General features: G+C 44.3%; 1 protein-coding gene across 1 annotated transcript in view; it reads left to right on the plus strand.

Moving 5' to 3' along the window:
• CDH19 (cadherin 19) overlaps positions 1–24,757 on the plus strand; it is a 1,234,526-nt gene that overhangs the window by 591,288 nt on the left and 618,481 nt on the right. The window contains exon 4 of the mRNA XM_086965550.1: positions 4,247–4,366. Coding sequence (XP_086821676.1) covers positions 4,247–4,366 — 120 coding nt within the window. The remainder of the gene's footprint in view (positions 1–4,246; positions 4,367–24,757) is intronic.

Genomic DNA, 24,757 nt, shown 5'->3' on the forward strand with positions numbered 1-24,757 from the left:
AATGAAAAAGCCAAGTGTGGCCCCCACGAATGGCTTTTTATCTCGCAGGTTCTTGGAGGAATACTTGCGCGCCCATGGATTTCATGGGGCCAATCAGCTGGCAAAAGTTCCATCGGCGCTGCATCATTTCCTTACAGAGATCTGATCTCACAGAGAACGAATATGAATTAGATGAACCAGGTCGAGCTCAAAAGAAGACTGCCTGCCTAAGCAAAAAGTTCCCAAAATAAATAATCAGAGGTCTTGGATATTGTCGGCTAGCGCGTGCTTCTTGATTTAAGAACAGAGGGAGCCTATGGGCCCGCTGAATTTGGGAATCCCAGGACCCAGTCAGATAGTTCTGGAAAGGATTTCTGGAAAAGCTGGACTACATAGGCTCTAGGGTCCGTACCCTCTTTTTCTTCCGGGATTCCAAATAGCCGTAAGTTACTCCTTCGTTGTCTGTTTTCCAAGTCCTCAATCTTATTTTTAGGAGATACAATTTGAGTTTCATGTATCTCTATCATAGAAACTGACGCTGCGACAGTATCTTCCGTGGTTCCGTTATTTCCTGAGTGGTTCCAGTAACTTTAGTTACTACCTCTGATAGGCCCTGTTGTATCAGACTGCTATCAGCATGGGCTTGACTGAAGATACTTAACATTTCCGTTCTCTGATCATGGAGTAGTTGAAAGATAGCAGATAAAGTAGGTTCATCGCTACTGTTTTGTCTTTGATCATTTAAATTTACATAAGCAGCAGGAATAGAAGCACTGGTGGTTGATATTGAAGGACCCCTTTCATCCACGCTGCGTGCGAAATGGACTGAGGCTGATTCGTCACCACTAGCACCACCGCCAGCAACATTAACAATACCCATGTCAGAGCCCTGGCATAGGCTAGGTTCCGATTCCAATGGTTTCTGTGTTTGTGATTGCGCTTCGTTATTTGGAGAAGATCCAGACAGCCTTGAGATCAAAGCTTCAACGTCCCCTTTGGTAGTGACCCATTTTCTGAGGGGGCTATTTTTTTTTGCACAGCCATCTGTTGAGATTGATTTTAATGCTACAGAATGTAGCAAAACCTGCTCCTTGGCCTTCTGCTTCTTCTTCAATTGTGCCCCCTTATTGCAACCATTGTCAGTTTCAGGTTGCTAGTGTATATCAGCAGACCCCTTCATTTTAGATGTAAGATTACTTCCTTTAAATACTGGGTCAGAGGTTTCAAGTGTAGTGGCAGAGATAGAGGAACAGTTAGGGAGGTATATGGAATCTGGGACAGCGTTCAATAAATTATTTTCTGCTGGGTCAGTGTCCTGTCCTGAGGTTAACACAGATATGTTACAAATCCCAGTTTTATAAGTTGCACTTTCATTAGGGTCTATCCCCCGAGGATCATTACATGCAACCGGACCTTCCCCAACTTCCTCTCCCTCATTAATTATTCTGTCCGAAGAGGGGGCAGTTGTTATATTGGCATTCTCCGAACTTTCTACTGAAGGGCGTGTGGCAACAGACGCTTCAGGATTCACAGTTAGTATATTGCAAATATCATCACCTGCATTTAATGTAATTGATACACTTGGCTGGGTCATAGCTGCGACTTCAGCTGTAATCGTTACTACGGACTCGGATATTAAAGAATTCTCCACCATCTCTGCTAAAAAGCAGTCCGAGGCAGAAGCAGAGGCAGTTTTAAACATCAAAGGATTACCTCGCATTGCTGTTGAAGTCGTCAGACAGGCATTCAAGTCAGTAAAAGAAGAGTAAGATACAGGTGTTTCTCGATCTCTCTCCTGTACTCTGATATGTTCTGACTCCACCGCCTCCAATAAAGCTGCTGCCACAGATAAATCAGGAATCACACAGGACTGTATAGCAGCAGCCACCTTACTCGACTGAAGTTGTTTCAAAATAGGTGTTCCAGAGGCCGCGGTGCAGATTTAAGTCCTGCCTCAGATCAGCCACGAGGCAGGCTGCTACACGGCAGATTCACAGTGACCGGCAAGCAGCGCTCAGCATCGGTGCCCCACTCCAGCAGTCTCCAAGAAGCTACTTCAGGCAGGTCTCAAAGCAGGTCTACAGTCAGCAGCCAAAAGCCAGGGCGGTATTCTGAAAGAAGCGGAGCGGAGCTGCAGCAGGAATAAACTACTCCGCTGCAAGAGCATCCACAGGCGTCCGCGGCATAAGCAGGTCAGCCAGCCAGCCCGACACAGTCCGTTCGTGGCAGCCAGCAAGACGGACTCAGCGCATCAGCGTCTCCCAGTGCCTTCCATCATAGAGACTCCCGGGGAGCCAAAAGCCGACTGAAAGGCAAAAACAGGTTCATAGTAGCCGAGACCAGGGCAGGGTCGGGAGCAGCCAGGGTTGCTAGAACACAGCGGCGGCATCAACCGGCCATCTTCCTCCCCCGCAGTTTGCCGTTTCATTTCAAACTCTGAGGGAGAAGTCTTATTTTTCATGGTTAGGTATACTCTACTTGTCACCAGCTGTAGGATTTTCCACAGCCCGGGAGCATGCAAACAGATTACGCCACACACGGGTGCTGTGGTTGTACATTTTTTTACTCTCCAACATTAATTCACCCACTGCACATTACATCATACTTTTTGAACCACACCCTAACACCTTCCCTGCATATCACATAGTTCCTGCCCAGTACCACAAGGGTCCTAGTGCGTACAATATCAATATGCTACAGCTTTAGTGATACACACACGAATGTGTTAAAGCATTTAGACTTACCGTGTGCATTTCATTGATCCTGTGTATTTGGTGGCATTCGTAAACTCGATAATTTGATTTGTGCCAGATCAGCACTACAAGGCCTACAAAAAATGTATCAGGCCAATACAATCAAAGCCCATAACGACCTGGGTAGACAAGTGTCACTATGTATTATTTAGCAATATCAAAGATGTTTACTGAGTCTCCCTAAACAGGCATGGTAATTCAAAATGTTACTTGCATGTTTTTTTCATTGCAAGGCAGCTTTTCAAACTATTTCATTGAATATGCTCAGTCATGTAGAACGGGCTTTCATAATTAATAATGAAGCAGGTTCAAAAAAGCTAGTTACATGATTAAGGAATCATAACTCGAACCTTGGAATCTTCAACAGAAATGAGTGAAGCAGAGATGAGCATCACACATCATCTAGGAATTGAAATGTGCTGCATTATGTGGTTCCTTTAGACTTGCTCTCCTGCTTTTGCCCTATTCATTTTCAGTAAACCTACTATGTCATGGAATTTGCCCTTCAATTCGTTAAATTTCTCAGGGTCCATAGGTGATAAGATTGAACAATTAATCATGTTAAGCAGTGCAGCATGGCCTAAGTGAGTATTCTGGCTGTGCCAAACCCCGTGCAATGTACTCTGCACGCTGGAACGAACTTGAAGGAGAGTTTATATTACTATGTTGGGGTCAAACAAATCAACACTGGTTGCATATGTCTTGTAAGGACGCCACATTCAGACAACATGATGTCAGTACCTGAGGTCGTGCTATGTTCAATGAAGTAATTACTGACCTAGCAATCCTAGTTATTCTTCCCTTTCTAGGTTCTGTGATGGCCTCTTGATACTTTGCAGACTGATTCACCCTCTCCAGTAGCAAGACAATTTGTATCATGATCAGAATCTAGTGCCAGGATTATGCCTCGAGACACCTGCACCCATCTTGATGTTTGTGTTGACAGTTTTATGAGGCTAAGGCATCCGTTGGTTTCACCTCAGAGATAGTTGTGTGCATTACTCGTTCTGATCATGGGTTCTCCTAATGGTATTGTTCTGGTTTTTATAGCTTCTTTTGCATTTTTTTACTATTTTTCCTAATTGTTTATTTTGTGTTTGCTTTTTATGTGCATTTGCAATTTGATGCTCAATAGCTGTAATGTCTGAGCTGCTTCCAATGTTTTCATTATGTCCGACATGCTTTTGAGTAGAGGTCTTTAACAGCTCTTCTTTTATGCCTGCTGACTGTCAACCTTACATAAATATAGCACATACAATTTTACAACATAAGCTAAATTTCCTGGTAGTAAAACTGCATGTGCTTTTGTCAGCTAACTGGTATAGTTTTATGGCAATTTGAATGGGATGTATTCTCTTTACCACACAGTATAGAGGATACTTTAAAACTTGGGATTAGGCTGTGGGAAAAAGTTAACAGTTTTAATATATTTCATTCACTGTGGTTGAATTCGAATTCTTCTGTTAAAACAATTTAGTAACATAAGTTACAACTCTGGATTTCTTTCCTTGTAGGAACTTCAGTGATACAAGTTACTGCCACAGATTTGGATGACTCGAACTATGGAAACAATGCCAGACTTATATACAGCCTCCTGAACGGCCAGCCATACTTTTCTGTGGAACCAAAAACTGGTAACTATTATGAATTTCCAGTTTTATTGGTGTGCATTCTGGCGAGGCTAATTTTATGTAGATATTTAAATTCTGCTGCAACAATTACTCCTTGTCTATTTGTTATATGCATTGTAAAATTATAGATTTGTATCGAATGAAGCTCATATAGCCGATAGAGATGTCACTGCCCAGAAAATTAAAATTTGTGACTTTTTTCTTTATTTCTTTCTTGTTTCAGCTATCAGCCCTATAATATAGAAATTAATAAAAAGTGATTCTTAAAAGAACTATGCAATACAATCAACTGGGCGACATAATAATATTTAAACACTGTATCCGATTTCAATAAAAACAAGCAGCTAATTCCTCAATACTTAAGAAAAATATGTTAAAGTGCAAATGCGGAGGAACTTTTAGTAGAGTATACAATTCGGGCAACACTTAGCAGCTCAATGCGTAATGGGATGTGCTTAAAGACGCATAAACAGGAAAGAAATAACTTTGCGTGGGTTACCTGGTTGAGTTGATACTCACTGTGGTGGGCAGCTGTCTCAAGTGATGCAACGATGCCCAGAAAAATGACGCTATGGAGAAAAGACATACATATCATCCCACCTAATACAAGCGCCAGTGCCTATTTAACACATTTAACCCCATAGAATTTAAAATAGGGAAGAAGCCATTGCCACCATTCAAGGTTGTATTTTTTTCAAAGCTGAATAAAATGAGTTAAGTTGTCTAACACCCACAACTTACAAGCACAGTTGTCAGATCCATTGGCGCACCTGTAAATTTGGATTAGATATCCTTAGTAGGCAGAATATTCAGCCTGTATTTGAAAAATAACGTTTGTTTGAGTTCAGGGTATCGCAAATCCAAGTACCCAGTACAAAGCGAACAAGAGGCGTTGTTGAAATAATTGCACGGGATAGATCCTGGCCTCGGCGCAAGACACTTCCTCGTCTGCATGCAGCGGTCTTTAATCAGATCTGCAGTATCCTGCCTCACTCTACAGGGATCCGCCCACAAGGACACCATCTGTAGTTCATTTAAGACCATCTGTACATGGGATGACCACGTGCTCCCCCCCACAGTCACCATTAGAGGTATCTTCTTCCAAGGTTCTCAAGTATGTTGCTATTTTAGGGTATCTTATCAGCCTGATCCAATAGACTACTGGCTTATGGCCGATATTTCCGATATTGGGGTAAAATTAAGCTTCACATAGAGTGCCAGTAAGGGAGTCCCTGGCCTCAACCTCAGCAGGACTCTTAAGAAGTTGTTCTCAGCCACTTGCAGTGAGCATACATTTGCAAAACCCCTGAGCTCCGCCCTGTAAAACGCTGTGCCACTGCCCTTTGTTTGTACATTTGGAAGATGACACTAATACTTCTTGCACCTGTCTTATGCCTGAACTACAGGAACGTCCCAGCCAGTTGTCTCCAGACTGTGGTGGCCTTCTGTATGTGACTACCCCGTGCAAGTTCTCTGAGAACTGGATCCCCAGCAAATAAAACTGCCTAATGGTTTCTATGAGCACATCATCAACCATGGGCTTCCGCTTAAGACAGGGGGATGGTGTCAGTACCATACTCTTCATTTTACTACAATTGATGGTTGGTAATTTCTTGTTGCAGTATTCCCCAAAGCACTTTAATAGCCTGGGGATGGTATTTTCTGTTTGCACAATCAATACTGCGTTATCCGCATATAGTAGTATTGGAACCCACCTTACGGCTATAGTGGGAACATCTAGGGATTCTACCGCCAAGTAGTCTGCTACGTCATTTAGGAAAAGGCTAAAACATAAGGGCACACAACTTTGTCAGATGCTCTTTTCTACCGGGCAAGGATCTGTACCTTCACCACCTGGGCCATACCTAACTCTGGCCCTGTTGCTGGAATGGAGTGCCTTTACAGCCATTACCAGGGTAGTGTTAACTCCTAAATCTACCAGGGATCTCCACATCTTCTCTCTGCCAACTAGATTGAAATATACTTTCAGGTCTATAAATATTAGGTACAGTGAAGACTTTCTAAGGACTGTAAATATATATGAGATCATATATAGACGGAGAGCCTGATCTATGGTCCTTATTTGCGACTGAAAGCCAGCTTGCACCTCTGTCATGATATTAAGGGTGTTCACCCAGCCCTTTAGGCGGTTGAGCAGAGCTTTCCCAAAGTCTTTGCCAGCCTCATCCAGGAGGGAGATCAGATGGTAGTTGGAGGGACTACCCGGTTGCCCTTCTTATGGATTGGTCCAATAATGACTGAGCGCCAGGAGGCTGGTATGGCATGGCCAGCATGCCCTGAATTGAGCACGTGGGTAAGAACACTGGCCCACAATTGGGGTTCTTCAAAATAAATATCAAAAGGCACAAGGTCTGGCCCTTGTGCCTTATGTTTCTTCACTGTTCTCAATGCTCTTCTCACCTCTGGTTCTAAGATGTTTTGTGCATAAGGCCCGTGCAAAGATCCTCGTGCACTGGCTGGGTGTCATGTGGGACTATGGGTTTAGCTCTATATAGGGTGCTAAAATGACATGCCACACGGATGGATCAATATACGTTTCTAGGATATTTACTCTTCCCCTTCTCTGACTGCATTACTAATTCCCTGAATCTTCTGGTATATGTGTCATACGAGGCCCCCTTCGGTTCCACCCATAATGCCATTTGATGTGACAATTTCTTAGCATTTAGAAGTTGTTTGTTAAAATAGCAATTCACTCTGGGGGCTACAGTGTAACCCCAATAGGGCATATGAGACAACTCTCTTAATTCTAAAATATTCGTCATCCTACCAATTAACCCCAACAATCCATCTCCCTCCTGCAGAACCAATGGATTTGGGACCATTAGTCTTGGACCACAAAACCTTCAGCTCATTTACCATACTGTCATAAGCTGCTAAAACTTCCCCACAATCATCAATCAAAGAATTCATAATTATGACTCCGTACTTAATGATTATACATTCAAGCAGAAGGAGTTCAAATAGGTACTTTTTGCTACTCCATCTTATTCTCCTCCTGCTGTTGGATGGGACGATCACATGCCCATAGCTCACCTTCCTTAAATTGTTTACAATTGTACACCACTTGGAACACAACTTCAAGCAGAGTAACACATGATTGTGGTCACTCCTCTGATGACAGTCATATCACGCACATATTCCCACCCTTCCATATTGACTATAATATAGTAAATTAACGACAAGCTTCTACCATTGTCAAAAGTCGCCATGGCAGTACTATCTAAGATAGTGCGACCACTACCAAAACAAAACTAATTATGTATCAGAAAATTGGAGAATGCACCACCCTTCTTGGTAGATTTTAAACAACTCATAGCGATCTTATGGATACCTAGACAATGGTCTTCCATTTGGATCTCACTGTTATTGATAGTGTCTGATGGTTGTGTATTGATATCTCCACAAATCCATAGCAAGTACTTCCCACTTTTACCCTCCTCTATTAAGTTATAGTCAACCACATCCTCCGTGAATGCTACCGATATATAAGACAAAGTTCCCCCAAATCGGATTGGTGTCGTTACAACGCAGGCTATTACAACGCCTGCTGTTACAACGCGGTTTTTACATCGCATACCACTACAACGCATAGTGCTTTTAAGCGCTGGATAGTGATTTATTTAATTTACTATTCCAACTCCAGTCCCCGTGGATAGTAGGGAAGGTGTTGGATAGTAAATTAAATATATTCCCTATCCTAGAGCGCCCCCCAGCGCAATGCGTTGTAATGGTTTGCGTTGTAATGGTTGCGTTGTAATGGTAGTGAGTTGTAATAAATGCGTTGTAAGTGATGTTTCCCCCCAAATCACGTGGAGCTTTGGGAACCACCAGACTAGACAACAAATGAGCCACCCCCAATTGCTCTATCCTACATTTCAGTTTGCAAGACACCAACACAGCAAGCCCTCTTGAAGACCACCCCTTTCTGGGGTGGACATCCCGTGTGCTAATGTCAAGGAACCAATTTACACTGCTTCCCTCGAGCGCACACATGTCTTAAAAGTAGCATATACTGTACTGATCGATAAACTTCAACCAGTCCTGATACTCTGTTTTTTTTTGCCAAGCCACTAATGTTCCTGAATAAAACATGCAAAGATTCGTTGGCAGTCCTGCCCATTACAATTAGCCTTGGTGTAGAGAGTAGGTTTCATTCATTTACTACCTGCTGGTAGACTGGATAAGTCGTGGGTCCCTTGCAAGGAAATACATCTTCATTTAACATAAATCTACTTCTGGAGTTTCTCACTGATTTATTCATGAAGAACACTTCTTACAGTTGGGTAATCCATTTGGAGTCATTGCAGTAGACATGGAGGATGGGCTCTTCCATACTCAGTCAGACTCCCCTCTGTAAACACTCTGAGGCTGGGAGCCAGTGTTGCTGCTATTCAATGCCAGTCTTTACAGTCAATATTGGCATCTTTAATGTCAGGGTTTGGGAATTTAACTGTCTTGGTATGACTGCTCACAGTGATACACAGGTTCTCATGGGATACTCAATTGGCAATCGGTAAATCGATCTTCAATGCCCCCTTTGCAGATGATCTAAGTTAAGAAAGGCGCTCAGATCTAGGGGCACTGTATGCGGCCAGTGCTCCCCTGGTAAAACAACTTCTCGGTCAAATCCCAGGCAGGGAACACATCGACCCCCATAATATGAAAGTTGTCCACATGGCTGATGATGCCGGGCAGTGCAAACTCAACCTTGAAAGAAAGAGTTACTCAACCTCGGAAGAATGAGTGTTGCTCCCTCTTGAGCCTGCCCCAAATTGCTGAATGATCTTGATATCTCTTGGCGAGACCACTGTTAGCTCAGGAATTGCATAAAAAAGAACTAACAATCTTGAACTGTTTGAGGGCTGTGCAGAGCCAAAGTCTGGGAAGAGATCAATAAATACCAGGCAGAAATCAGCTGCTTTTTTAGGTAGTATTATCTAACAGGGAACCTTTATTTGTAATTTGACCCCCCCCCCCACAGTGCCTCCAGATCTTCAGGGCAAAAGGGTTAAGGAAGGGCATTGACTTGGATTACTCTATGGAACAGGCCCCCAGACTACTGGACTGGTTGACACCCAGACCTTGCACAGGGATCATCTGTTTTCCTGGATCTGATACCCTAACCAGCTGGGGCACTTTAGCAGCTCTTTTCATAGTTGGGCATTTCTTCTTTGGTGTTCTTTCCTTTTAGATTGCACTCGTTCCTGCTCCTTTCGAGTTGTCCATTCATTGACCACCATTGCACCGAGAAGTTGCATCTGTTTCTGGGTGTAGAGTGATGTTATTACTGCTTGCATCGTGTGGGCCTCTTGTGGAATGATTGGAGGTTGAATCTATGGCTATTGTACTGTCCATTATATCTGCACTTAGAGGACTGCTCTTTGGGACCAGTCCATTATTGCACCCCTTAGAATTAGATAATAGCATCTTTAATGAATATACAGGCAAGGAAGGGTCATACCTTCTCTGTTTTTTGTGTTTACCCTTCATCCCAGTATTCACAGATCCAGTGGTAGTATTTGCACTCTTATCAGTGTTAAGTTGCAGTGTAAAACTGCCCATATTTCAAGGTACGATACCAGAATACCCCAGGTTGGCTTCCCCTGTCTTGGCCTCACAATCATTTGCATTATGGGTGAGTTCCACTCCTTGATACTTGGTGTGATTACCGAGGGGAACTGTGGTTATGCCAGCCTTAGCGTCCACAGTTTTTGCTTCTTTTTTCAAATGGACCAGCTATTTGAGCATGCCATTGCGAACTGGGCATGTATCAGCCATTGTATCAAATTAGGTGACAGAGGTTGCCTTTGGGGCTACATAGTTTCCTGGTTCATTTTAGGTGTCCGTCTGGGAGGCTACTTTGTGGTTTCTACCTTCAGGAACTAGGGCACAAAGTAGCAGCGTAAGCAGTGATCCTATGTGGTCCGACCCATCTACTGACTTCTTTAAAACTGAGAGTATTGAAGACAGGACTCTGTTGAGTGCACTAACGGCTTATAAAGCCTTGTGAAACCTCCAGTTTGGGAGAGATGCTCCTGGTAAACCCATTAACCGGGATTCTCTGAATAATAGAGTTATCAAAGTGAGGACTCCAATGGAAGTTCTCCTACTTTACACAGGAGTGGTATAAGATTGCAGGGGGCCACTCCTGAATCATCGAGTATAATGATGGGACCATCAAAATTCCCAGTCCCCTCAGTGCTTGCCCTTCCATCCATTGTGTCACTTACAAGTACTATGGGAAGGGTGTAGTCCAGGAACATTACGGAGCTAGTGCTCAAGCAGTCGCTACCTATGCATTTATCTTCCTGTTGACCATACAACAGGGCTTTGGGTTGCACAGTCCTGGAATAAGCATTTAGGTGGTTAAGGATGAGAATGCTTCTTAACAGACTCCACATGCTTGATCAGTAGTTGTTTCTTAAAACTGTGAAAGTCATCTGTTGTGCTACGTGACCTTGCTTGACTTTGTTCTGGGACCTGGGCTGGTTGGTCAGCTATATCATCCTCGGTCTCACTTACGACCCCTTCAAAAGTGTATTTGTCTGTTGGATCTTCACTAGGGAAAACTGGCTCACTTATAAATATTGCCATTCCCAACTCAGTCTGAGTGCTGGCTGCCCTGCAAGATCAAGGGACTCAGTGCTGCTCTAGTGATGTGCATAGTTACTAGTGGTTGTAGAGGCAGTAGAGGGTGTCTCTGTAGATTCAGTGAGTGCAGGTTTAGCTATGGGTTCAGGGCACCTATTGGCATGATTATAATTCCCTTCTGCATGCTTCCCTTCCCTTTTGGGTGGGTTGCAAGTAGTTTAATATATATGCTCAGCATGTGTCTCAGGATCACCTGATGCTGCAGCACAGAGTTCTTGATGCTAGTGGGTAGTTATCCTTACTTCTGATCAGTTAACTGGCTTTGGCTGCTAGCTCTGTGCTCCTATGATCCTCCTCCTTCCAACCACCAGTATGAGGTGAAGCTTATGTCCACCAAGTCTCCATTGATCGCGCACATGGAGATGATGATGATTGGCAGGGCTGTAAGGAGGCAGGTTGGAGCAGAGGTTGAGACTTGTTAGCGCATGCACAGCACAGATTGAGAAGCTAGGAGGCAGGCTAGGGGGCAGAACTCACCCCTGGCTGCAAGCCGCACCCAACCCTAGTCGGGTAACTTCCACAACCAAGGTCCTCAACCTAATGTAGTGGCTGTACCACCACTGCCCCCCCCCCCCCCCCCACTGCTGCCACTAGCTTGAATGTGCTCCCACTGGCCAGCTGCATGGGGATCTGTGGCACTCGACACCCAGCCTGCTCGCCTTCAATGCCTGACACGAGCTCCCGACCGGGCCGCAGTCCAGTGCTCTAACGTCCCCCTCTGCAGCACTGCATCCCCACAGCAGCCTTCAATGATCCAGCAGACTCGACGTAGGGGCCGGTCTGGATTACCCCTGTTGGTCGGCCGAGTTAGCAGGGCTGCCGGGGCAGCCGGGGCAGTGTGGAGCTGCGAGTACTGGCAGTCCGCCCCGCCCCCCCGGCTATCGGAGCCATCACAGTGGACCATGCGTGGCCAGTCTGAGCTGTGTGGGGGCCACGGGAGCCATTGGAATCCAAGTGCCAGCACAGAAGCGGGCAGAATCCAGCGTCTCAGCATTAATGTCAGCCTCTCCCACTCAGCATTGTTAGAAAAGCCACAAAAACATGAACATTGAACTAAAATATGTTATTAGTCTCAAGAATGTTATTGGCAACCAAGAAAACAACTCAGCTAATTGTGCTTCAACCATGCGTGGCACATCTCAAGTATTAATTGCCTTTAAAATATGATGGGGGAATTTCCCACTGGTAACATAGGTGAATTATTGTGCATTGTACAGTGTATTCATCTTAATGTAGAAGAGCATAATATCTGTAAGAGCTTTTCACAGAAGTTTCAGGGAAGGTGTTTGGTTTCATATTTACACATTGTAATGATTGTGTCCGAAAATATAAACACTTATTTCTTTGTTCGCCTCCTACGTGTTTTTCAGCATTATTCAAACATGTATATACACCCAATAACATTCCAACACTTTTCATAATTAAAGTGTCAGATTATTGTTTAACATTAAACTCTAATATATACCATTATATTTCAGTTTACAGAGTATAAACTAAAATGTAACGTGTCAATCATGAGTTAGGAATAAATGAATGTATAGAATATGAAAATGTAATTTAAGAAATGAAGAAACTGCTAATAAACAATTTAACATTAATACTATGTGGAAGAGAATTGTTCACATACATTTTGTAAGATTGCTATACTAAATTAGCATCTTATGCTCAAAAACACAGGTTGTGGATAGGAAGAGGATGTAATGTCAGGCTGCCTGTGCAGCAAGTTCAGTCAGTTCAGTTCAAAAGTACTTTATTCGTCCATTAAAAGCCATAAAAGCAGACAATTAAAACATTTAACAAGAATGCAGTGGCTTAAAAAAGTTCCACATAGTTATTGAAAAATCTAAATCGTACATGTGACATTAGCTTGATTAAAACATGAGAGGCACATGATGGCACATATAGTTCCCGGGGCGCATTTAAACAGACACTGCCTAAGTACTGGACAGACAGACAACCTCTTCTAAAGTCTTAATGCCCCTGTCAAAAAGTTTGCGACCCCAAAGCAAACCATAGGGGAGTGGGCAGCATTTGTAACTGTAGTAATGCAGGCCTTCCTTGGACGAATTGGCAAGTTCATTCAATGAAAGAGTGTTTAGATGTTATAGATTTTGTAAGTGAACAACCGCTTTTCAAATCAGCAGCATGAAATGAGGCTCCTTTTAGCAAAGTAAATCAGGAAAATTAGTATGCGCTTACCTAAAAGAAGACAGAATCAGTGGAAGATCCAAAACAAAGGCTTGTTTCGCCAGCAGTTTTCCAATTAAGTAATCAGAAATGTGTCTTAACAGAAGTACATCACTATAAACCTAGGGCCTCATTTATGAGAAATGACGCATCGCTGCGTGAAAGCAGCGATGCGTCACTTCTCAGTGCGCACTCCTTGCGACATTCCTGATGCATCATATTTAATGTATGATGCATCATGTCGCAAGGAGTTACAGATACGTTAGTATTTCTGACGTATCTGTAAGCGTGAAAGTGACGCATTGCTGGAGTGTGTCACAAAAGTGACGCAACTCCAGCAATGCTTCCTTTCGCATGGGGCAAGCCCCATGTGAAAGGGCCTGCGTCAGTCTTACGCCTGCTGTGAGGCAGGCGCAAGATTTTGACGCAATGGCGTCCTAAAAGTGACGCAGTGAAATCTCATAGATTTCACTGCCTCACTTCTACGACCCTTCCTTGCGTCAATACGCCCTCCTTGCATACATTATACATGGCGCCGGGGTTTACAAAGTGACGCATCTACCTAGATGCGTCACTTAATAAATATGGCGCAACAAGGCACATTTTTTACATCACTGGTGAGTCACAATAAGTGACGCACCGGCGGCATAAAAGTGACACACAGCCTCATAAGTGAGGCCCTGAATTATAGAAACCATATTGTACATTATTCTGGATTGAATAGGGCACGTATTCACGCTTGCGTTTACAATGCATGCCTTTACAATGCATGCCTTTACTCTGGCTATACAACAAACGCATTGTTACCACACGTTCCATTACAATGTAAGTTGTTACAACAATTTGTTTTCGGGAAGTGCTGGAGTTTGGAATAGTATATTTTACTATTCCAAATCCAGTCTGTGCAACAGTAGGGTAGGTGTTGGATTTAAAATTTAACGCTGAGTTCCTTAAAGCAAGTCGTTGTAATGACTTGCATTGTAATGGAATGCGTGGTAACGACGTGTTTGTTGTAGAGCCTATGTTATAATGGCACTGCGTTGTTCTGACAGCATTATAAAATCTGTTTCCCTTCTGGATTACGTCTGTAATCCAGAGATGGAAAAAGTATTTATTCCCATGTGCAAATCAGTCAATCAGTCAAAGAAACAAACTTTACTTTGCTTTCATAAACCATAAAAGTACAATAAAACATTCATAGAGATATAACATCACACAATCATCATACAAACCAGCAACAATGCTTTTATATATATATATATATATATATATATATATATATATATATATATATATATATATATATATATATATATATATATATATATATATATAGCAGTACTATATGAGAAATATCGAAAACATCCTGGAAGTGGAGCCCAAATATATTACAAATTGTAAGTTATCAGGTCAGTAGAACTATGGGATGACCAAGAACACAGTTCTCAATCCCTCAAGAACTCTGTGTGCTAAATGATAGCTAATCAAAGATTACTGTTTATTGTACTGACCCAATTCTGTTTCTGATTCTCAGGGTGAGATGGACAAAATTTAACACAACACAGAGTTACATATTATCCAACTATTGCAGGAAAACATAGTTCACCTTCTAAAATCTGATCTTAAATAAGCTTAGATATGGGTACAGGAAGAGTTTCCTTGCATAAAAATATGAATGACAAAATAGAATAAAGTGGACTGTGCTTTGTTCGGTAACATTGTTGCAATGGCATCTCGGCAATGGTGAACCCCAAGCTGCTTTCCTGGGGAGTACAACTAAAAAATGCAGCAAGGTAATCAGAATCGTGTGAGATAACATCTAGAATTCTTATTAGAGAACCAAGAGAGATAAGGCTCAAAACCATAGATAATTTTATTAAGTTGTAGTTTCTATTGGCAAACAGTTTGTCAAAGATTGTCTGGTGGATCTGCCCTATATTTCCTGAGAAATCTCCTTCATCTGAAGTACATCCTTAGCATTTATATTCACAGTTTTCCCAAACAATTCAGGCAAGTCTAACTCTCTCTTAACAGTTGTGCTTCTGAATTCCCCAGATTCTGAGCCTCAGTAAAAGAGGTTCCAACTTAATCCTATCTCCCAGAGGAGTATATCCAACCTCTGATTGGCATATAAAAGTGGGGGTAGGTTGGGCACTGCCAAAAGTCTCTCCAGAAATATCTTCTCAACCTGCTGCAAAGGGCTGTGACCCTTATATCCCCAAGTCCATGGTCCATATGACGCCATAGAGATACATTTACTCTTATATATATTCCCCATTTCTCAGATCAGCTTGTGTCTCAGCCTTCTAGCAAAGGTAAATATTTACTCCACTGATCTTGGCAATGAACAAACCTAGCATTGTAAATGTTTTGCTAGGTGAGATTATGGTTCAAAGGGAATCCATAATAAGTAAAAGTCGTAACTCTCAAAACGTCCGATCACCGAGGTAAAATTACCTTGTTTTCACATTTCTAGGGCCAATGCTTATTGCAAAGGATTTAGTTGATTAAGCTTTAGCTCAAAAGAGATAATATCAGGCTGTAACATATATCATGTGGAATCATATGCCTTTCCTAAAACTACTTTGCCTGTTAATCTGTAGCTTGCATTATGGTATAGCTACAAAGTTTTAATTATAACAGTTTTTATTAAAACAATTTTTATTGCATTTTTATATTGTATACAGTGTTGTAATGGTAATTGTATTCATCCATCCATTTGGGAGTGTTTCATTTTATATGATAACTCATGGAATTGTTTTAGATGTTTTTATGTGCTTTTAAGACATAACACGTCAAATAAAGCTTTTTGGATTGGATTGGATTTAGTTAAATTTGTTTTAAGATCCAGACCCCCATAAAACTATAAAATCAATCTAAAAGAATCTGCAGCCCATTTGCGGTTAGCAACATTAAAACTGCATTGTCCTCATACAATACAACTGGAGACCTGAATCTCCTGACTTTATTTTGGGAAAATCTTTCACCACTTGGTTCAGATGGAACTCTAAGACGTTACTGTAAATGAGAAACAAAAGCGGTGCTATCAGACTCCCTTGTCTAACTTATACCAGGGAGTGAATTGTTGGAGTGAGTTTCCGCTCTTTGCCATATCTGACACTCACTGTTGTGTTGCAATGTATCCTTTATATTAGCCTTATTAGGGCCTGATCAATTACCATACTATACCAGAGCTTCACTCTGTTGGACAAATTAAGTGCACAGCAGAGATCCATAAACGTAAGGTGAATGGAACCTCTCCTGGCCTTTTGTATTTGCCCTTGATCAGCTGAAGGTTCAGTCACTGCTCTACAATACCTTCCACTGGGCACAACTCATACTAAACTCCTGACAGGGCCTGATTTTCCTGTACCCATGCTTCCAGTTTGGATGCAAGCATCCTACCCAATATCTTAAGGCAGCTGTCCTGGAGGGAAATAGGATGATAGCATGTTGATGAAGTTCTATTCCCTTTTAAAAAAATTAGGACAACTATGTCTTCTCTCTATGCTGAAATAAGGTCCCCTTTGATGGACGCCTTAAAAACTTTGGTTAAAATAGGGGCGCAGAGTTGGATATTGTCTTTAAAGAGATGCTATATTATAAGGAACTTCTAAAGCGCTAGTTCACCGAAAGACTTCATGGGACTGAGGGCACTATCAGCAGAGTAGAGATGCAATTAACCATGGGATTGTCTGAAAAGCCATGTTTTAGCAGGGTTTCAAATTGCTCGTAAGAGGTTGCTGCTCTTATGTTATCCAGGAGAGGATTCCAAAAGCCTGGAGCCAACACAGCAAGCCTGGTTCCCCCTATTAAATTTGGGAAGCTCTAAGAGATTGAGGTGTGCTTATCTGAGATTATGCCTGGCGATGCACGTTCGTATTCTGAAAGCCACAAAGGTGGGGCTTTCTTTCTGGTGGATTTTAAAAACGGTACAGCCTGTTTAAAACAGGGTTCTTTGTACGACTTGAAGCCAGTGCAGTTTCTTTAATAAAGGTTTAGTGTGGCAGAATCTTGGTTGTTGTAAAAACCAATCTGAATGCTTAAATTTGAACGGGCTGCAGTCTTTGGCTCAGACCATTAGGGAGACCTAGGTAAACAGTGTTGGCGTAGTTAATACGGGAAATCATGAGTGAGAGTACAATCTGGATGTTGGCCATAATAGAGAAAAAGTTCCTGATTTGTTTTATTTTGTGGAGCTGAAAGAAGCAGGAGGAAGTCACTGCTGCAATCTGAGGGTTTATTGAAAGGTCTTCATCGAAGTGCCAAGACTCTTGACTGATTATTTGGAATAGATGGGGAGCCTAGCTCCTGAGGCCAAAAGGAAGGACACTAGAAATGCAATTTCTTTTTGACCAGCATCACCTCGGTTTTGTCCAAGTTCAGTTTTAGTTGATGGCAATTCATCCAGTCCCGGAAAAAAATCATGGTATTCTGGAAGAATGCAAAACATTCTGGAGTATCCTCGAGGTTGAACATTAGTTGCACGTCATCAGCATAGAAGTATGGGGCATATTATCAAGGGATTTATCTCCGCTTTGTTGGCTTTAAAAGCCAAGAAAGCGGAGATAAAATTAACTCCCTATCAGCAACAGGGTGCTAACACGCAAATTCACATGTTAGCACCCTTTTTCTCTACGCTTGCCCTTACATCTCTCATGAGATGCAAAGGGGGCATTCCAGAGAAAAATAATAGGAGAAATGTTGTTAAGCGACATTTCTCCTATTATCAAGGATTTCGCTAACCCTGTTAGTGATAAAAAAAAGCAGCACTAACCGTGGTTAGTGTGAGAAGTTGGCCTGATATGTAGTGTTTCCAATTCTGGAACCACTGGGTATCAGTCCAAACAAACCCCAAAGATGTCAGGTTGTAAGTCAACCTTGTAGACAAGCTATCCTAGTGGTAGCATGGACTAAGCAGCCTTAAAGGCTTAACTTAAGAGGTCGTGTTAAGCGAGCTGTTTTACCACATACAATCCTGTAATCAAATGAAAGGACACCACACAAGTATATATTATAAAAATATATGTATTTATTTCTAAATTACTCCCCAGTACTCTTTATGAGGAAAGGGGCACAAGCGTTAAATCAAAAGCACTGTTACACATATAAAGTTGCACGTTTATGGATGAGGGCGGGTGGCCACTCAGACCATATATTAAAAAAGTGGTATAAGTAACACTTATCGAACAATGGTTAGGCCTAGGGCCTAGAGATTCGCTGGGAGCAGTCAGGACAAGCAATGAAGAAGTCGGGAGTAGCCCACAGGAGACGGGTGCAGCACGGAAAGTGCGGCGCGCACCAATGCACTGTCAATGGTGCGTAAAAGTTAGTTAAAGTGAATTAAAAGATACTTCCGCTGAACCTAGGAACACAAAACTTTAGACACAGACCCTAGAGGTGTGTACCAGTGTATGGACACCGGCGTTGCAAAGTTACCTCACCCACAGGCCGTGGGTGCACAGGGTCGAAGTGGCGTCGGGTTCTATCACGCAGGTTCTTGGTGCTTGAAGCTGTTGCAGCTGCAGGCGCTGTGAAGCAGAAGTGTCCGGTGCGATCCAAGGGTGGATCGAAGTAGAAAAGTACCTGAAAGCAGAGGGGACAGAGTCTGGGTCACTCAGCAGTGACCAGGGTGGAACCAGGACGGAACCAGGCAATGTCGGGCGCAATCAGGCGGTTGTCGATAGGCTTCTCTCCGCTGTCACGTGGGCTCTGGGGCATCTGCGACGTCCAGGAGCAGGTCACGATCTGTCCCACGTAGGCTCTCGCCGTCAGCACCGTCGGCTTCAAGATTGCAGCAAACAGCACTTGGCAAAAGCAATCCACGCGGAACCGGGAGATTGCTTATCACTCGAACCAGGAGGGTCAGAGTGGGTGCTCCTTTTCACAGGAGCTGGTGCAGATCTGGAGCAACCAGAAAAGCAAGCCGTATTTCAAAGTTCGTCGGCACAGGGGCCACAAGCCAGCTGGCAAGTGACCGGGCCAACGCGTCGAGCGCACACAAGCAGAAGGGCCCCACGCAGCACTCGTCGAGTGTGGAGGGGTGAGCTTTGGTGCAAGTGGAGCTCGGGGCTGGGGCTTCTCAAACCCCGGTGTACAGCTTCGAGGGTCACTCGTGGGCTGCACGGTCAGCGTCTCGTGGCCTTTTCAAGATGGCGTGCCCCACGCTTCCGGTCGCCTCCACGGGTCTCAGCTCTGCAGGGACTGTGGATCGGGCAGGTAGAAGGCAGACAAGCTTGATCTCGTCGATCTCTGTCGCTCGAGTTCCGGCGGGAACTGCAACAAAGCAAGGGTCGAGGGCTGGATGGTGCCTGTTTGCACAGGGTGGTCACTCCTTGACCACAAGGGAGATTCTTCAGTCTTCTCACGTCGTGTAGAAAGTCGAAGGGTCCAGATTTCGTTTCTTATGTTTCTTCAGGATGATCTGAGTTGCATTGGGACTGCTCCCCCTCTTATTCGAATCTCGGGGGTTGGACATCCTGCTAGGTCCCCTCCTATGGGTGGGACCCAGGAAGGGGGTGGTTACACCCCTCTCCTTTGATCCTGGCCGCGCTGGGACAGGGGCTGGGAGGCCCCAGAACCGGTTTGGCCGGATCCTGCAAGGGGAAGCCTTGTGCTCCCCAGGCAGTGTCTGGTTTCTTTGAAACCTCCCTACTCCAATCCACTATCTCCTGTCTGGGGTGGTTTGACACCGCCCTGTGACAGGAAACTCTTTGTCCAGGCCTCCTCTGCCGGGTTTCGGTCAGCAGCAGGAGGCCAGACCCGTGTCTGTGGCAGGGGCATCCATTTTGTGGATCTGAGGCTCATTTTAAATCAACCGCGTTTCAGTAAAGTAACATGTCTTCTCCCTCTAGAAGGGTGGAATGCTACCCCCATCGCCAGAACTGGCGAGGGGGTAGTATTCCAATTCGTACGACACCTTACACGACATGTTTTGATAAAGCCAAACCAAAGTTGCTATATAACCGCGAGGATTATAAGGCGCTTAAGAGTATATGGTATGGCATTATCCCGGATCAGCTTAGGGAGTTGTTCCCGACAGCTGCAGACAGGCTCAGCTCATGCCAGAGCACCATCTCACATAAAACCATGCACTCTGCCTCCAGGATTGATGAGGCCTTCCATAGGAGTGGTTTACAGGCTATATATGTGTCCAGATATAAGTTTAGATATAGGTATACTATATCTAAGCAAGGGGTGATTACACCCACTTGCCCCAGCTGAGTGATCAGCCAGTTGTGTCAATTTAGATAGCCAGCCAGGGGTGGCAAAAGATATGCTGCAGCCCCTGGTAGGCCTTGGATGCACCTATGCCCTGGGCACCTATAGTGCTCTGTACAGGGGCTGATAAGGTGACCCAAGCCAATCTAGTTATGCACCTAGGGTACATGGAATCCATTTTACAGAGAGAGCAGATAGCCTGGGGCCCTGATTAGCAGGGAACCAGGCCAACTAAGTCGAAAACCAGCTAAACACAGGGCAAAAAATCTGGGGTAACCATAGTCAGGTAGCCACCTTCCTACATAACCCCCCCCCAAACGAAAGGAGATAAGGCTATCCTTGGCCAGGTAAGCCTTTATTGCCTGAGTGGCCATATAAGGAAGTACCTGCACTAGCATGGGTACCCCCTGTCTCATGGTCCACTAAGCAGTCCCTCACCCTAGGGGTATTAGAGGGTCTCCACCATAGGGAATCACTACCTGGGGTGTGTTTATGCAAAGTTAAAGGCTGGTTTGGATATGGAGTATTGAAGTGAGGCTCCACTATTTTTGGGCTCAACTTCCTCCAATTATCTTCCACCATATGTGCCTTTCTTTCTTCAACTGAGTTGCACTGAGCTCTCAGGGTCAACCTCTGGCTACCTAAAGCTGGAGGCTGGGTCCCTCTGTTTGGCTTGCTGGAGGGACAGTTCAGGTTTGGGCCCTTTTGGTCCCAGGTTTGGCTGTGCCCAACAGAATCCATCTGTGGGAGGTCCCTAACTGTTTTTAAGGGGGCTCCCTCAGGAGTTTTTAAAGTTTTCACCTTACTAGGCCTACTAGTTTTGGTGCCCCTAATCTGTTGATGGGGGTGCTTTATTTGACAGGGGGCCCTCTGGGTCTCACTGTCCTTCTTGTCCTCTGCAGCCCTGGGCTGACTAAGGCAAGGTAGAGAGGGGCAGGTTACCTGCTCCAGACTGGATCCCACCTGAGAAGGGTCCACTGCCATCAGGGGCTCTGTCAGGCCAGGCCTAACAACCTCTGGGGCAGTTCCTTCATCAGGGGTAAGATCAGCTCCCTGAGGAGGCTGATCCTGTCCTAATGTCTGGTGAGGGGAAGATTTATCTTCCTCCTCCATGCTCTCAGTTTGGGTGGAGTGATCCATCATTTCAGGCTTCACAACAACCGTATCTGTTTGAGTTTGGGCTGTGGCCATCACAGCCCCACCAACCTTCTCAGGAGGAGACTCAGTTTGGGTTTCTGCTGTTATCATAACAGCTTTGCTATTCTGGTTTGGAAGAGCTTCTGGTAAAGATGGGGCAGAGAGTTGCTCAGCCCTACCAACCTTTTCAGGAAGGACATCTTGAATTGGGGCTATAGCCAGTACAGCCCCACTAACCTTTCCATTGGAATTTACCATTCTAGAATGGATTTCCTGTTCAACCTCAGCCCAGGCTGAGATTTCCAAATCATTACCCAGTAGACAGTCTACAGGCAAGTTTGGTGACACTGCCACTCTCTTTGGGCCAATGACACCTCCCCAGCTGAGACTTACTACTGCCATGGGATGATTTGTTTGGATGCCATCAATGTTTGTTACCTGGTATGTGGCACCTGGTAAAAGTTGCTTAGAGGGGACTATACAGTCAGCCACCATGGTGATGCTAGCCCCTGTGTCTCTAAAAGCTTCAACTTTCAAACCATTGATGAGGGGTTCCTGTCTATATTTGCTCAAGGTATTTGGGCAAACAGAGAAGTTGGCAAACCCCATGCCAGTCTCATAGACAAGATTATTTGGGGATGGGGACCTGGATAGGCCAGGGTCCTCCTGGGCTCCAAAAGTAAACCCACCCAGATTCCTGGGTGTGCTCCCACTTCCTGGGGTATTACTGCTGACAGTAACAGGAGGTGTTGGAGCTGGCTTTGGAGGTATGTTTTCTTTATTGCCATTCTTGGGACAACAGCTGTCTGTCTTGTAATGCCCAACCTGTTTACAGGCATGGCAATAAGGCTTTTTCTCTGTTGAAGAAGAGTCTTGGGACCCACCCCCCCTCTTGGAGTTTTGGGGCCCTGGGGAAGTGTTTTCTTTACTTTTATCCCCACCCTTATCTTGAGGCTTGGTAGACTCCTTCTTCTGGTTATTGTCCTGATTCTTAGGCCTAATCCTGGTTCTGACCCACTTATCTGCCCTCTTTCCCAATTCTTGGGGAGAGGTCAAATCTGAGTCCACCAGGTGCTGGTGTAAGAGCTGGTTCTGACAATTACTAAGGATCTGCTCCCTCATAATCAAATTATACAATCCTGTGAAGTCATGTACTTTGCTGCCATTCAGCCAACCCTCCAGAGCCTTAGTTGCACAATCAACAAAATCAGTCCAGTCCTGAGTCTGTGTCTTCTGGGTATCTCTGAACTTTAACCTGTACTGTTCAGTGGTTAAGCCAAACCCATCTATCAGAACACTCTTCAGGACTTTGTAATTGCTGGCATCCTCATGTCTGACAGTGAGGAGCCTATCCCTCCCTTTCTCTGAAAAGGAGTACCATAAGATTGCTGCCCACTGTTCCTCAGGAACCTGCTGTACCATGCAGGCTCTCTCCAGAGCAGTCATCCATTTGTGGATGTCATCCCCTTCCTGATAGGGGGGCACAATCTTTGTCAGGTTTCTACTATCATAGGACCTGGGTTTCTCTTTAGGAACTTTGCTGCCACCAGTGGCATCTAAGCCACACAATTTTCTTTCTCTTGCTAAAGCAAGTTTAGCTTGAGCCAAGGCTACCTCTTCCCTTTCTATTTGGAGTTGGACAGCCCTCATCCTGGCCCTATGCTCTTTTCTCTGGGAGGAAGTCATTCCTCTTTGAGATTCTCTTGAGGCACTAGAAAGATGAGAATCCCTTGATAGAGATCTCACCCTCCTGTTACCTGGGAGAATGTGGTTATGAGATCTGGAGTGGTGCTGGCCCTCTCCATTCCCATGTAGGTCCAAGTTGGCCTGGTTAAGCCTGGCAACCTGTACCTGGTTTCCCCCCTGATCCTGATCTTCAGGCTCTTCTAAATCAGAGCCTTCCTCTGGGTCTTCCTCCTCCTCCTCTACTTCTTCTTGAAGATCCTCATTCTCAGGGGAGTTTATCCCTTCCTCTGTTTCTAAGGGAGTCTGACTCACCTTATCTAGGTCATCCTTTTCTAGGAGAGCTACTAGGGAAGGAATGGTAGGGCCTCTGCCCTTTTTTAGCCCCCTGGCTGTGCACAAGGCACTCAGGTCTTTGTGGCTAAGGTTGTCATATCTGGATGTTGTCCCTATAGGATCAACTATTACAGGAGCAGAGCCTGAAGCTCTACCTGTATCAGACATGACTGCTAGTGAGGTGTAAGTGGTGCACTTACCTACACTAAGTGGTTTCCTACTGTACCTTGCTAGTGAGTTATAGTCAGGGTGTGCTAATCCCTTCAATCTACAACTACTAAGTTCAGTAGAACTTAATATGCTAAGCTTTTGATTTATATGTACCTAGAGGTACTTGATGTGATCTTTCAATTTGATAAAGATTGCAATGGTAAAACAAACAGCAAGCTCAAATCCCACCGCTGCCACCAATGTGAGAAGTTGGCCTGATATGTAGTGTTTCCAATTCTGGAACCACTGGGTATCAGTCCAAACAAACCCCAAAGATGTCAGGTTGTAAGTCAACCTTGTAGACAAGCTATCCTAGTGGTAGCATGGACTAAGCAGCCTTAAAGGCTTAACTTAAGAGGTCGTGTTAAGCGAGCTGTTTTACCACATACAATCCTGTAATCAAATGAAAGGACACCACACAAGTATATATTATAAAAATATATGTATTTATTTCTAAATTACTCCCCAGTACTCTTTATGAGGAAAGGGGCACAAGCGTTAAATCAAAAGCACTGTTACACATATAAAGTTGCACGTTTATGGATGAGGGCGGGTGGCCACTCAGACCATATATTAAAAAAGTGGTATAAGTAACACTTATCGAACAATGGTTAGGCCTAGGGCCTAGAGATTCGCTGGGAGCAGTCAGGACAAGCAATGAAGAAGTCGGGAGTAGCCCACAGGAGACGGGTGCAGCACGGAAAGTGCGGCGCGCACCAATGCACTGTCAATGGTGCGTAAAAGTTAGTTAAAGTGAATTAAAAGATACTTCCGCTGAACCTAGGAACACAAAACTTTAGACACAGACCCTAGAGGTGTGTACCAGTGTATGGACACCGGCGTTGCAAAGTTACCTCACCCACAGGCCGTGGGTGCACAGGGTCGAAGTGGCGTCGGGTTCTATCACGCAGGTTCTTGGTGCTTGAAGCTGTTGCAGCTGCAGGC

Source organism: Lissotriton vulgaris, chromosome 4_1 (genome assembly GCF_964263255.1).
Source record: "Lissotriton vulgaris chromosome 4_1, aLisVul1.2, whole genome shotgun sequence".
NCBI lineage: Eukaryota > Metazoa > Chordata > Amphibia > Caudata > Salamandridae > Lissotriton > Lissotriton vulgaris.